Source organism: Mesoplodon mirus (assembly GCF_964341445.2).
Source record: "Mesoplodon mirus genome assembly, contig: HAP1_SCAFFOLD_805, whole genome shotgun sequence".
In the NCBI taxonomy this organism is placed as follows: Eukaryota; Metazoa; Chordata; class Mammalia; order Artiodactyla; family Ziphiidae; genus Mesoplodon; species Mesoplodon mirus.
Window position 1 is genome coordinate 222,288 of NW_028295231.1, and position 15,713 is coordinate 238,000.

At 39.2% G+C, this 15,713-nt stretch overlaps 1 protein-coding gene across 1 annotated transcript; it reads right to left on the reverse strand.

The window, feature by feature from the left end:
- Positions 1–7,197: 7,197 nt before the first annotated feature.
- On the reverse strand, positions 7,198–10,920 carry LOC309797625 (olfactory receptor 1f45-like; the record flags this gene model as incomplete). Its single annotated transcript, XM_082646093.1, is given in 4 exon segments — positions 7,198–7,863; positions 7,867–8,119; positions 10,496–10,574; positions 10,731–10,920. Coding segments are annotated over 4 exon segments (1,188 nt in total).
- Positions 10,921–15,713: the final 4,793 nt, after the last annotated feature.

Genomic DNA, 15,713 nt, shown 5'->3' on the forward strand with positions numbered 1-15,713 from the left:
GTCTCCTTTAGGTAGGTTTATTCTTATATATTTTTTTCTTTTTGTTGCAATGGTAAATGGGAGTGTTTTCTTAATTTCACTTTCAGATTTTTCATCATTAGTGTATAGGAATGCCAGAGATTTCTGTGCATTAATTTTGTATCCTGCTACTTTACCAAATTCATTGTTTAGCTCTAGTAGTTTTCTGGTAACATCTTTAGGATTCTCTATGTATAGTATCATATCATCTGCAAACAGTGACAGCTTTACTTCTTCTTTTCCAATTTGGATTCCTTTTATTTCTTTTTCATATCTGATTGCTGTGGATAAAACTTCCAAAACTATGTTGAATAATAGTCGTGAGAGTGGGTAACCTTGTCTTTTTCCTGATCTTAGTGGAAATGCTTTCCGTTTTTCACCATTGAGGACGATGTTGGCTGTGGGTTTGTCATATATGGCCTTTATTATGTTGAGGAAAATTCCCTCTATGCCTACTTTCTGCAGGGTTTTTATCATAAATGGGTGGTAAAATTTAAGTTAATACATGCATAAGCCCTCTGACTTCCCACATACCTGAATATGTGCATATTTTCCATCATTTCCCCTTTTGATTGCAAATCTTGTTAGAAAGCAGTGATGCTCAAAATATCCATCCCTCAATGCTGGGGTGCTGGCTCTTACCTCAGGTTCAGATCATGTCCCTCGCTGTTACGTCTCCTTTGTTTTCACCTAGTCACTCACGTTGGAGGAAAACTACGCTGATCTCATGAACAGGCTCAGAGATATGTTAATGGGGAAACACTTTATAGGCTATACATTTTATCACTTACACTCAATTGTCACAGAAGCATTGCACATGTGCTATTAGCAGCAGACTTAAAGCAAGCAGTGTCACATTTCATGAGTAGTTATAATCTGTGAAAATTTCGCTAGATGATTTTCTTTCCATTCAGAACATCAGGGCAAAAGCATGGTTAACACAATAACTGTCATAAATACAGACCTTAACTAACAGAAATAGAATTTAACATCCACTAAAACATAGTCTTTTTTCTCTCTGAAATAACCCTCATCTCCACCAAACACAGCAAATCAAAACTAGTTTGTTTGCAATTGACCATATCAGCTCCTTCAAGCTGGCTGAGATAGAAGTCCTCAGGAGTCTCAGACTGAATTCCCCAAAGGCCTCTCAAGGCCAGGAATGCCATGACAAAAGCCTGCCATAAGCCTCCACCTCAGTGGATTTCTGTCTTCTAGAGGTATCCCAAATATCAAGATTCGTGCACATGCCAGGAGACAGTCTTTCCCATTCACCTGATAAGGCTGCTCAGAAACCAGGAGTCCCAGTTTTTGGAGGGACTAGGTAGAGAGAAAAGAAAAATGTTTCAATTCTACCCTCAGGAGTAGTTTACCCAATTGCTGTAAGTCACAACTAACTTGAGGGGAAGGGCATCCCTCTATCTGGAAAACACAGATCAAAACTTTCCAGACAAAACCCATAAATATTATAACCATATTCACCAGTTCACTCAGTAACCAATCCTTCCATTAACTTTTTACAAAGCCATCAGGTTTTCCTTTAGGATTATTTAAGTTTTTACCCAGTTCTGAAGTGTAATCTGAAATTTATCAGAGACCTGTTATTAGCAAAAGGTCGTTCCTATGAATCTGGAAGATGAAGCACTTTTGCAAAAGCATCAGAGTACAACAATAACTGTCTACAAAAGACAAAAGACTTAAAAAGTCATAGTTAAACATATTATCACAATATAAGCAATAAAGAATCTTGGTTATAGTAACTAGGATTATGACTGATTATAATCTTAACCCTTAAAATCCTTAATCTCTCACCAAAACCAAAAAACAATTGTGCATTTCCTGATTGGTAAGCTTAATGCTTTAGTCTTATTCTCCTAAGCAGGCAAAAGTAGATAAACTTAGACCTGCCCAGAAATTAATGTTCCAATATTTTACCTTTTTTGAAATGACTTAGTCAATGAATTCTCTTCATGTAACTTAGTTTAGTTTCAAGTTACAAAAATCTTGAGAGACTATTTTAGATAGACACTCCCAAAACATAATTATTCCCATAAAGAATTTTAAAATCCTTGCTCCTTTTTGTTCATTTACTCTTAGAGATCACATATGATTAGATTAAAGTTCCTGAGAACCCAGGTAGATCATATACATCTCAAAGGTACAGGAAGAGAAATACCAATTCCTTCAGAGAGCTAGCTTAACCAATTACAGAAGGCTCACTTTGATACAATAGCAGAGCCATGAGGGGCCATTGTTCTCCAGATCTCTTGGCCGCCCCCATTCATCATGCACAGCCACTACAGGGTCCCACATACTAGTAGACATCCACTACAGTACTACCCCTGCAACTTTCAGGATTACCCCCTCAACTTTTGGACCCCACGTGTGAATGGCCGGCCACCCCGGGATAAAACCCACAACTTTCAGGCCCCACAAGCTAGTGGACAACCCCTGCAACATTCCATTCCCCATCCTGTATTTCCCAACATCTCAGTGCTCACAAGAGTTTCCTTGTTCTCCTGGCTGGCTCTGCCAACTGTTGGGCTGCACCCAGCAGGCCTCTAAGGCCTACATTTGCCCAGTTTAAGACCAAAGAAGAAGCCTGGAGTCAGCAACAGAGACATCAGTGGCTTAATGGATGGTAGTGGGTGTAGATTGCCAGTTATAGAGGGAATTACATCAGTTTGGGGCATTAGTTACCAGGACCCATACTACCCCTTTGATAAGGACAATCAGTAGCCTGGGCCTGGGGCAAGCATGTAGGAAGTTCAGTCGTGTGAGTAGGGTATAGGTGAAGCAGGCAATGGTTGAGCAGGGGATGTTCAGAGAGGAAGAGAACCCCTATCCTGAGTGGCCTGACCATATAAATGTCATCAGTAGTATACCATGTCCCTGTTCCCTCCTTCCTGATCCTCTCCTCCCCACTTCATGTAGTAAAGTCAGAGTAATTTATTTACCTATTTGGCTTTGAATGATTTCTTTACCAAAATATTATATTAGATATGACTTCTTGAGACTACTTTTGGCTTCATTATGACAATTTTTAAGGATATAAGCTGAATTTGTTTACGATAGAAATTTCTTGAAACAACTGGATCACTAGGCAGTTCTTTGGTCTTTTTAGGTTCTATAGGGAGTTTGTGTTGTAATCATGGCTTTGTATTGTGGGATTTGATCTGCATCATCAAGTCTGAATTCTTAAGGGACATCTGCAACTACTTTCATGCAACAAAGATAACCTCACATCCTTCTTGGCAAATATATCCATCCACAATACAGGGGCAAGTTTGTGCCTTTATATCAGTTGTATGTCACATTTAGAAATCATGATGAACCTGAACCAGTAGTTTTTGATGAGCAACAGGATATGCTTGAAGTTTAGAATGAATAAAAGGTGGCCTGTTTTGACGGTGGGCTTGGCAATACACTGTGTACCTCTGTGTGGCTCACAAATGAAAAGTTAATCTAGAAAACCAGATTCATTTGGAATCAGATTTCATAAGTTAGACATAGCCAGCTTTCAATATTCAAGTGACAAAAGGTCAATGCCGAGAACAAAGTCATCTACTAGAAGGCCAATTGACAATGTGATAGATAAAGTTCATATAAAGCCTAGCTTTCTGCCCTCAAGCACAAGGAGACAAGATATTACAGGCAGAACACTAAGAATATCTACTAGGCTACAATATCCAGGGAATAGCAGGAAGGGCTTCTTCAGCTCATGAGAGATGGTGCTGGACTCTGATGGAAACCGTGGCCTTGGAACAGACACTTGAAGGACAAGTTAGAGGAAAATGATTCCATGAAACTTGAAAATACCTCCAATGGCCGTGAAATGGAGCAATCCTTGCTCCCTCCAGGGAGAACAGTATCTGGGGAAATGTGCCAGGAAGAAGGATGAGCCTTTATTCCAACATCATTGAGGTGAAGCCAAACTTTTCCCTCCATATGTTTTTTGTTTGTTTGTTTTTGTTGTTTTTTAAACATCTTTATTGGAGTATAACTCCTTTACAATAGTGTGTTAGTTTCTGCATTATAACAAAGTGAATCAGTTATACATATACATATGTTCCCATATCTCTTCGCTCTTGAATCTCCCTCCCTCCCACCCACCCTATCCCACCCCTCTAGGTGGTTTGTGTCCAAATGGTTTTAATTGGCTCACAAAGAGCTGTTCCTGTTGGCTAACTAGTGCTAGATGGAAGTTGCCTGTGGGGAAGTGGGGGTGGTGTCTTTAGGGAGTCCCAGCTGCAGAGAAGAGGCTCCTGGCAGAGGCCTGGCCTCTGCTAACTCAGGCCCTGGAGGGTGAATTCCCAGACACAATCCTGATTTCCTGGCTGCTCCCAGGGGGGACTCTGCCAGCCTGGCACTGCTTTGCTTCTATGGGCAGAGGTCCCTCAAAGCCCTGCATGAGGCTGAGCTTTGATTTATGACCACTTCATGTCATGTGTGACTCTCACATGCAGGAAACCACAACAGAGGCTGATTCTACCTGGACCTTAGAGTAAACCCCTTTGCTTATTTCCCCTTCATTCCCCTTAAGTGGTTGAAGTAATGCAAGGAGCCAGTGAAGATGGTGTTGAAGGTGGCCCTCAGAAGTAGGAGGTTTAAAGACTCGAGGCTCTGGTAGAATTAAACAGCATATAACCTCACACCACAGCCAGTCTGAGCAAGACAGAGGCCTTTCCTCTTTCTGCTAACACCACACTGCTGAGATTTCTTTTCCCCTTCAGACAGGATCTTCTGTCTGGTGAATGATGATTTCTCCCTTGAGCTGAATGAGTGGGGACCATGTAGATAGAGAGCGATTTTCCCTTTGACTTTGTACCCTATTGTAAGTTCACTGATTTCTCTCTATCCTCATACTCCTTCTCACAGCCAACTTTTGACTGACAGTTGAGGGAGAGATGGATGAGCAATAAAACTATATCCCAAACATGGCTCTTTTCATTCAACCCTGCTGCTTCTTTGGGTCCCAGAATGCAGTGGAATCTTTCTGTGTTCTGGAGTAACCTTCTCAGTACTTTAGTTCCCTAGATTTAAATTTTTACCCTTCTGATTTTTTGTGTGTCTAGGAATGTTCACTTCCCAGTTTACCATTAGACTTGCCTACCACATCATCAGTGATTTTTCAATACATGATTATTTGGGATGAACAAAAACTCTACTGAGCATTGTATGGGATGTGCCCATGCATAATCTATGGTATTTTATCAAAGTGAATATGTAATGTAATAACCAGAGGAGACATGTATGCAGATATGGGTAATGCAAGGAAGAATATGATGAGACCAAAATGAGTCATGTAACCTTAAACACCAACATTAGTCCATGTTATTATATCTCAAACATTTGCACTAAACTACTTCTAAAATAAAACTTAACAGTTCAGAACACTACATTGATTTTGTCACATGTAGTCAGGTTCCCACTGGCACCAACATACATTTGGGAGTTCATTTACTACAACCAAGAAGAACTGTGTTGTGTGCTCAGTACATGTCTGTGAGATGTAATTAGTAAAGAAGTTAAGGGGAATGCACAATTATTAGAGTCTTTAAAAATCAAGGGAGGGCTTTCCTGGTGGCACAGTGGTTGGGAGTCTGCCTGCCGATGCAGGGGACACGGGTTCGTGCCCTGGTCCAGGAAGGTCCCACATGCCGAGGAGCGGCTGGGCCCGTGAGCCATGGCCGCTGAGCCTGCGCGTCCAGAGCCTGTGCTCCACAACGGGAGAGGCCACAACTGTGAGCGGCCCGTTTACCACAAAAAAAAAAAAAAAAAAATCAAGGGAGTTTTTCAGCAGACGAATGAAAGAAAGAGGAAGAGAATTAGGAGAAAGTCATGGAACATATAATTATGTGAGTTGATGACAAACAAAGTTGTAAGTATGGCTCGGGGCCGAGTCATCTTGGGCTTGTATTTGAAGGTAATACTTGGATTTATCCTGGCCTCTTCAATATTTCTATAAGGAGTGGCTGACAGGATGTCATCAATGTTTTAGGAGGATTAAAGTGATCCTGTGTGCAGGACAGATATGTGTAGGGGGAAGCAGGAGGCAGTCAGAACCACGATAAGCCTGTTGCTGTGCTCATGGTAAGAGCTGGTCAGTGTTGGGACCAAGTGGGAAAGAAGGTGATAGTGAGGACAATGAGTACTGATTTTTCACGAGAGTAGAGAAGATTGAGAAAGGAGAGAAGGCCAATGAGGAATTGAAGGCTTTTGAAGAATGACCACTGGAGATTTAGGTGAGTGCTCCCTGGACACCAGGGAAGACGAGGTGGGAACCCTCAGGTGTAGAGTAGGAAAAGAGGCAAGGGCTCCTAGAAACTTTCCCCATGGATTGGAACAAACTCTGGACTTGGAGTCAGAAGTTCTGGGTTCTAATCCAAATCCTGTAATTAGTTCATGTTTTCATGTTCCTAAGTTGTTATAGGAACTCTGGGCAGTTTAGCATTAAGGGAACCTCTGCTTCTCTTAGCCCATCTAAATTTGAAGGGATACCGAGATTTATATGAGGAATTCTAGCTACTGTCTGAGGCTCGTCACCCTCTGATACCCATCCCTGACACCCATGCCAGGCAATAAACCACCAAGAAGTTAGATTGGTTGTGGGGGAAGAAGAATAGTGCAGGGCTAGGTTCTGAGCTGTGAGAGGAGAGGGTAGGAATTGAGCCTAAGACAGAGGAAAAGTTAACTAATTCAGTAATGACCAAAGACCCTGAAAGTAACAGCACCATTTGTAACCAATAATTGCTCGTTGTACAGCCCTGGAAAAGGTAACTTTTCTGTGACTCAGTAAATTGGGGATAATTTAACATCTCCTAATGTGAGGCCATAGAGGACAGGTGACACTGAGGAGAGCCAACTCTAAAGTTTTCTGAAATTCTCAGACCATATAGTAGCCACTGTCTCATAGGGTTGCTGGACCCAATCCTGTCTTTTCCTGAATTTTTGTTGTCTGTAAAATAAGTGTTTTTAAATCACACCTTTTTATACATAACTAATGGTTTTATGACTTATGAGCACCTATCAGCCTCATATTTAAAAGCATGACCATGATCACATATCATTAATTACAGGAATAGTCATGGGTAAATTTACACCTATAGGGACTCAGTTTCTTGGTCTGTAAAATGAAAAAAATGTATGCTATCAAGAGTCCTCTCAGTTCTAAAAGTTTTAAATTATAGAATATGAAATTAGTTTCCTTAAAGCTCCCTTCATGTCATGATTTCTCAAGCTGTAGATGAAGAGATTGATGAGAGGAGTCACCACTGTGAAGATGACAATAGTCACCACATCTTGCACTGAGTACGAGGATGAAGGGTGCTTATAGACCCCCAGGATTGCCCCATAGAACAGGGAGACCACAGTGAGGTGGGATCCACACGTGGACAGGGCTTTTCTTATTCCATGGGCAGATGGCAACTTCAGTACATTAGAGAAGATGGAATCATATAAAATGATGATACATGTAAATGGTGTCATAAATACCAGTTCACCCACAGTGAATACCATCAGGTCATTGATAAAGGTATTCAAACAAGAGAGTTTTAGAATAGGATAAGGGTCACAGAAAAAGTTATACACAGCATTGTTGGAACAAAATGTGAGTTGCACCATGAGAAGAGTGTGTAGGAGAGCATGCAGATTTGTACTGAGCCAAGATGCAGCCACCAGAAGGACACAGAGTTTGGGCCTCATGATCATGGTGTAGTGGAGTGGGCAACAGATGGCAGTATAATCATCATAGGCCATCACACTGAGGAGGAACCCATCTCTGTTGATGAAAATGATGAAGAAGTAAATCTGGGTCGTACATACCATGTAAGAGATAGACTTGCTTCACAGTATGTGATTCACCAGCTTCTTGGGGATTGTGACTGATGAAAAGCAGATGTTGACACAGGAGAGGTTGGCCAAGAATAAGGACATGGGTGTTTGGAGATGACTGTCACAGCTGATAGCCAAGACAATGAGAAAGTTCCCAATGAGGGTGACCAGGTACATCCACAAGAACATCCCAAAGAGAATCTCCTCCTGCTCTGACTGCCCAGAGAGTCCCAGGAGAATGAATTCTGTGACTCCAGTCTGGTTGTCTCTGCCCAGGGGAGAAGATGTGGTCAAAAGTAAAAGGAAATATTTATTTAATTAGGCTCCATATATTGTTTAGAGATTACAAGTTTTTAATGATACCAGATCCAAAATGTATTTCTTAATTAATAACACTTCAAATATAAAAGTAGATGAGATTGATAATGTCATCATTTGAGCAAATTTTTTATGATACTGTTTTGTCATTGAGAATTAATTCACATTAGATAATTCTACGAAGTGAGTTTTAATGAAATAAATAGCTGGTTAATTTCTATAATTTTAATTTGTGTTTAATTATCTTTGATTTCATGCAGCTTAATTCATACTTCAATAACATTTAATGAATATCTGGTATATACAAGTTATTTTCACATACACAATCTCTTTTAATCCATATCATTCATATATATATATATATATATATATATATATATATATATTTATATATATTGGCCGCCTCACATGGCTTTTGGGATCTCAGTTCCCTGGCCAGGTACTGAACCTGGGCCACAGCAGTAAAAGCCTAGAATCCTAACCACTAGGCCACCAGGAACTTCTGTAATCCATCATTCATAAGTGAGGACCCTGAGAAGAAGAATCAGAGATGAAGAACCTGGGATTCAGGGAAATTAGGTGATGACAGATTAGATTGAAAGAAAGCGTAACATTTATAGTCTTGAAACAGCTGAAATGCCCTTTTCTTTATATTCCTCCCTAGTTTTACTTCCAAGTTTCAATTATCAACCATTTATTGAGACTATAACCAAGTGCCAGGCAGTGTCTTCCTGCCTTACATACATTTCTTACAGATTTAAAATATGTAAATTTAAAAAATAACAAGCTTCATTAAGCAGAAGGGAAAAATGAAGCAATGAGATTTAGCTATTTGTTTAAAGTCATAAGTTCTTTTACCCGAATAACTTTATACAACTCACTCAAATTCATTCTGGATCTCTCTTATTTTCTCAGGATTATACTAATTCTAGGCACTGAAGGATCTGCCTGGCAGTTTTCCCTCAACGTTGTAACTGGATAGCATCAAAATGTCATTGCAGTAGCTCACAAATGTTGGCTTGGATGAGCTAAGCATGCTAGTGAGTTTGCTATGTACTGCATTCTGTGAAGAGACTTCTTTTCTCCCTGTGCTGGCCAAAACAGGATCACTGGTATTTGTATTATTTTTGAAGAGGAAAAGGAGATTCATAGAGAAAGTCAAGTTATGGGGGCATATCCAAGTGATAATCCCAGCCTTAAGGAATTCATGCAGGCAGAAAGAGTCAGATAGAGAATTTTGAATATGTAAGAATACACAGTATTCGAATAGTAAAGAGGAGAGGAGATGGCATTTCAGGGGAGGAGATTTACAGGTTAAATGTCTTGACTGACTGGGATAAAGGATGTCACAGGCAATACTTTTAGGAGAGTGGTTGCAGGATGTATATAGTATGGTGACTATAAAGTATCCAGCATTTTGAGAGTTAACTTAGTAAAACCAATGTAAAATTCTGAGATCTGAAGCCATTTTCTCATAAATTATATCAGAATTAAAAGGTAGAAAGGCAGTAGTTGGCAGTACCCAGAGCTATTGAAAGAAAGTACTTCAGGGAAAGGATGTCGAATGTAGAAGTGGGGTACAGGGGTTGCATCAAGGAAAAACCAAAACAATATTTGTGCAGACTTTTTCATTGTGCTCCAAAGAGTAGATGTTGATATTAGGGTCTTAATTGTAAGCTATTTCCCGTAATGGAAATGGTAGTAGAAGGGGAAAGAAGTATAGCAGGATGGTGTAGGGTTTTTCCTATTGTCTGGGAACTGGCAAAGGCAAAAACAGGTGTACAGGCTCTAAATAACCCAGACTCTAGGTCGAGAGATCTGCCAGCATTAAGGTTAGCCACTTCCTGTCAATGTTTGCTGAGATAGTCCTACCAGGAGTACAAGCAACGTTGGCCCCAACCCCCAAGTCAATATGGTAAGAGGGCCTGGTTTCATATATTAGTCCCTTGTGAATCTCTTTAGTTTGTGACTGTCTCTGAGACATCTCATGTTTTGCAGCATTGAGTGTTTGTGTTCCTGGACCTTAAAACTGAGGATGCTTCGTGCTTGGACCGCAGCTCAAGCTGACCCCCTCTGTGGGGTTCCATGTGGCATCCAAGCAACCTCCCTCTGAGACACTTCTGTAATGTGGTCATAGACCACAGTGAAGGTACACAAGGAAGCAACTAATAAAACGGTGGAGCTTAAGGGTAGAATAGGAGGGTCTTGAATGTCTGACAGAAGAGTCTCTTTTGTGAGGAAAGAGGGTGGCTCTTGGCTCTGAGCTTTTGGCCAGAATTTCTAAGAGCCTGCCATCACTGATCTTAGCAATGCTGCCCTTAGTTACCTCTTTCGTTTCCCACTGCTTAATTTTCTGTTTCCACCTTGGAAACATGCTTGCTCTCTTCTGCAATGGGCAGTACATCCTGAAAGAGGAAAGGCTTGTACATGTTAAACCAGGTGATGTTTCCCGTTTGAACTTGGTGAGATGCTGAAGCATTTAGTGTGTGTTTCTCCAAATGTAAATGTATGTGTTTTTGTCTGTGTGAATCTGTCTCTGTGGGAGATAACTGTGTCCTCACCTGCTTTCCCAGATTTTCTTACCTGGCTGCTCTGCTGCTGTGAGAGGCTATCATGGGACCCCTGTCTCCACTGGCTCCTTGCCTGACCCTGAATCATGAGAATGTCACAGCTAGTGGGGGAGTCAGAAAGATTTTCTCCCTGGAGGAGAACACTTAGATTCAGACAGGTGGATTCCCCACAGCTCTTCATTAAAGGCACACATACTAAGTGTTCTTTGTTCCTATCCTCTCTGGAAACAGATATCTCAGCCTGAGGGGAATCAGCTTAGTGTTCAGACTTGTTGCTTCCCATTGCATCAAGTACATCTCACACCCATGTCACAGACAAAATATACTTGTTCCCTTGTTCTGTGCTCAGAATTGATCTGAAGAAAAATTGTGAAGCCAGTGAACTTGGCCCACAGATATTCACGGTAGCTCCATTCTTTGCTCTACACTGACTCCCTTTTGTATAATCCTTAAGTCTTTAGGACTCTGCACTCTTTCTTCTTTCAAATAAAAGGTTTGTCAATTTATAGTAAGAAAGTAAGGTCTAAGAACAGACCCTCAATTCTGTCTCAGTTAATCTCTGTAATAGTTGCTGTGTCCCTGACATAGGAAACCAGAGGTACCACTTAGAAATGCTGGCCTGTGGACGGGGGTAGGGAATACTGGGTGTGGGTTATATATGTGGTCATCTAAATAATATCTGTGGGCTATTGGAACTTGGATGTGTATTTTTAAGTTTCTATTTGTGTGCATATACATAGCAACATTTTTACAAGGTGAGTTTTAAAACCAATTTTAAAAAATGAAAGAACACAAATATGAAATTGGGCAAAGGTGTGTTAGGCAAGTGCAAAAATTAGAGAACATTGGTGGCATTATTAATTACAGATAAAGCAATAATTAAGTCAACTGAAAGCATAAATCACAAAAGAGGAATATTTGATGATAACAAAGGACAAATTCATAAAACTTAATCACAGTTATGAAATCAAACAAAACAATGTAGCAACTGTTTGCAATAGCAATGTAGAATAGGAATAGGTTAGGCAAAGGTTTAAAAAAATTTTAAAGAAGTTGATTAATGTCTTAATGATGGACTTTAATATACAATTCCCAGAATTTGATAGATCAAGTAGTTAAGTTAAAAAATATGACAGAGATTTTGTTTAAACAACAAAGAAATTTGATTTGTACACAGGGAAATATATTCAATATTCTGTGATAAACCATAATGGAAAAGAATATTTAAAAAATGCATATATAACTGAATCACTTTGCTGTACAGCAGAAATTATCACATTGTAAATCAACTATACCTCAGTTAGAAATATATATATAGGGCTTCCCTGGTGGCGCAGTGGTTGAGAGTCCGCCTGCCGATGCAGGTGACATGGGTTCGTGCCCCGGTCCGGGAGGATACCACATGCTGCGGAGCAGCTGGGCCCGTGAGCCATGGCCGCTGAGCCTGCACGTCCAGAGCCTGTGCTCCGCAAGGGGAGAGGCCACGGCAGTGAGAGGCCAGTGTACTGCAAAAAAAAAAAAACAAATATATATATATATATATATATATATATATATATATATATATATATATATATATTTGTTTTTTTTTTTATATACACATATAAAATACACATATTTCCACCTTGAAAATAGAAAATATATATTCTTATTTTAAGCCCAGGGAATAATTACAAATGTTGGCCATTTTCTTGACTACAACAAAAACTTTATAATAGAGTTTTTGAAATGAAAACTGAATCAATGAAATCAAACATTGATTTCATAAGATATATTCTCTTATGGCCTTCACCACAAAGCCAAAAATTAGAAACCAGAAATCAAAATGTAAAAAGAAATGTTCAGTTGATAAAATTTAAAACAGTGTTCTTCATAATCCCCATATCAAAAAGAAAGTTTAAACCAAATGATTCATAAATTAGAGAAAAAATATAAAAAGCTATGGGAAAATAGACTTAAATGCTCTTATTAATAATAAAGGAATATAAAAACTGAATAAATCAAGTATTTAATCAAGAATTTTTATTTTAAAATTATTTTAGTCAAATAAATATATTAGCATAGCTTTAAAAGTTAAACAATTCTTTAAATGAGAAAGGTAGTTCACTACCTATCTTTCCACTCCATGATCCAACTTCCCAATGTAAATACTTTTATATATTTCTAAATAATATGTTTATAATGCTATTTTTGATCATTGATTTACAATATATTGTCTTCCCATTTTGACAGGTGATGAGTTAATACCATTTCACCATCCCTTTTCCTCTTCCTCAAATGCTCCTATTATAGGCACATCACAATTTGGAGGTATGTCAATATCTATTATTGACTTTCTGACTCTGTTATACACCGTTTGTGTACTAATCCTTTTGTTTTTCCTGGCACAAATTTTGAATGTTCCTGAAGTTAATAATTGCCTATTTTTTTCATTTGCTTAATTTTTTGTGTGTGTGTGGCATGTGGGCCTCTCACTGTTGTGGCCTCTCCCGTTGCGGAGCACAGCCTCTGGACGCGCAGGCTCAGCGGCCATGGCTCACCGGCCCAGCCGCTCCGCGGCATATGGGATCCTCCCAGACCCGGGCACGAACCCATATCCCCTGCATGGGCAGGCGGACTCTCAACCACTGCGCCACCAGGGAGGCCATCATTTGCTTAATTTTTATGCCTCTTTTCCTTCCATATTTTGAAATTAATTTTGGGGGGGTGAGTTATAATTGATAGATAATAAACATTACCCATTTACATTACACTTCGATGAATGTTAAAATCATGTTGTCATGTAACCACCACCACAATCAAGAAACACAACAGTTATATCACCCTAAAAAGTTTTCTTGTTTCCCTTTGAAGTTAGCACCCTTCCATGACCAGGTAATCACTGATCTGCTTTCTTTCACTACAATTTTGTGTTTCCTAGAATTTAATATAAATGGAATCATACAGTATGTGGTCTTTTGTGTTTGAATTCTTTCACTTAGCATAATGCTTTTGAGATTAATCCATGTTGTCAATGTATCACAAATTTGTTGCATTTATTAACATTGTGTTCCTTTTCATTCCTGTGTAGTATTCCATAGTAAGGAGATCCACAATTTTTATAACCATTCAACAGTTGAGGAAATTGGTTTGTTTCCAGTTTAGAACTATTATGTATAATATGTATGCATATCACTATATATGTATACAATGTGCATATAATACTACCATGTATATTTCTGTAGAAGTTTGTGTGTGGCCATATGCTTTCATTTTTCTTGGAATGTGATTACTGGTTTTTATGGTAAATGTTTTAACTTTATAAGATACTGCAATACCGTTTTTGCAAAAAATAGCTGGACAGTTTGCATTCCTATCAGCAATATTTGAGAGTTCGAATTGTTACACATCCTTATCAACACTGGGTATTGTCAGTCATTTTTTTTTTTTCGGTATGAAGGCCTCTCACTGCTGTGGCCTCTCCCGTTGCAGAGCACAGGCTCCAGACACACAGGCTCAGTGGCCATGGCTCACGCGGCACGTGGGATCTTCCCGGACTGGGGCACGAACCCATGTCCCCTGCATCAGCAGGCGGAGTCTCAACCACTGTGCCACCAGGAAAGCCCTTGTCAGTCTTTTTAACATTAACTATTCTACTGGATGTATAATAATATCTCATTGTGGTTTTAATTTGCATTTTCCTGATAACTAGTGATGTTGAGCATCTTATACTTATCGCCTATTCATATATCCCCTTTTGTGAAGTTATGTTCAAATATTTTCCCCGTTTTTATTGGGTTGTTTGTCTATTTTTATTGAGCTGTTTTTCTTCTCAGTTTTGAGTTTTATTTTTTCTGGACTCAACTGTAAATTTCGCAAATATTTTCTCCCAGTTTGTGGTTTGCTTTTAATTTTCTTATGCCTTATGAAAAGAAAAAAAATTAATTTTAATGTTCATCTTATCACTCTTTCCCCTTAAAGTTATGCTTTTTTTTTTTTTTTTTTTTTTTTCTTTTTGCGGTATGCGGGCCTCTCACTGTTGTGGCCTCTCCCGTTGCGGAGCACAGGCTCCGGATGCGCAGGCCCAGCGGCCATGGCTCACGGGCCCAGCCGCTCCGCGGCATATGGGATCCTCCCAGACCGGGGCACGAACCCGTATCCCCTGCATCGGCAGGCGGACTCTCAACCACTGCGCCACCAGGGAGGCCCAAAGTTATGCTTTTTATGTCCTATTCATGAAATCTTTGCCTCAGTCAGTGTAACAAATATTTTGTACCATGTTTTCTTCCAGTAGTTTAATAGAATTTTGTCTTTAACTTTATGATTCATTTCCGTGAGTGAATATGATGTGAGATAATAATTAGAGTTAGTTTTTATCTATACTGATTACCAGTTGTTCCAACATCACCTGCTAAAAAGATTTCTGTTTCCATATTGAATTATACTTGCACCTTTGTTGAAATTCAATTCTATTTCTGGAGTTTCTGTGTGTTGCATTCATTTCTATGTTTATCTAACACCAATACCACACTGTCATGATTATTGAATCTTTATGTTAAATATTGAGATCAATAGTATAAGTGATCTGAACTTGTTCTTAATTTTCAAGGTTTTTGGCTATTTTAGGTCCTTTGCTTTTCAATATAAACCTTTAAATCAGCTTGTCAATTTCTTGAAAATTGTCTGTTAGGATTTTGATTGGGTTGTATTGAATCTGTTGATTAATTTGGGGAGAATTAAATTCTAATCTTTTATTGCTAACATATAGACACACAGTTGATTTTACGTATTCACCTTGTACTCTGAAATTAGCTTATCAATTCTAGGAATGTTTCCATTGTGTTTTCTATGTACTTCAACATGTACACTAAGGCAAGAGTCAGCAAATTTTTACTGTAAAAGGCCAGTTACTGAGTACTCTACACGTTGCAATGTCACCTCTCCCATTGTAGAAGGAGAGCAGTCATAGAAAATATGAAAAAAATGATGATGGCT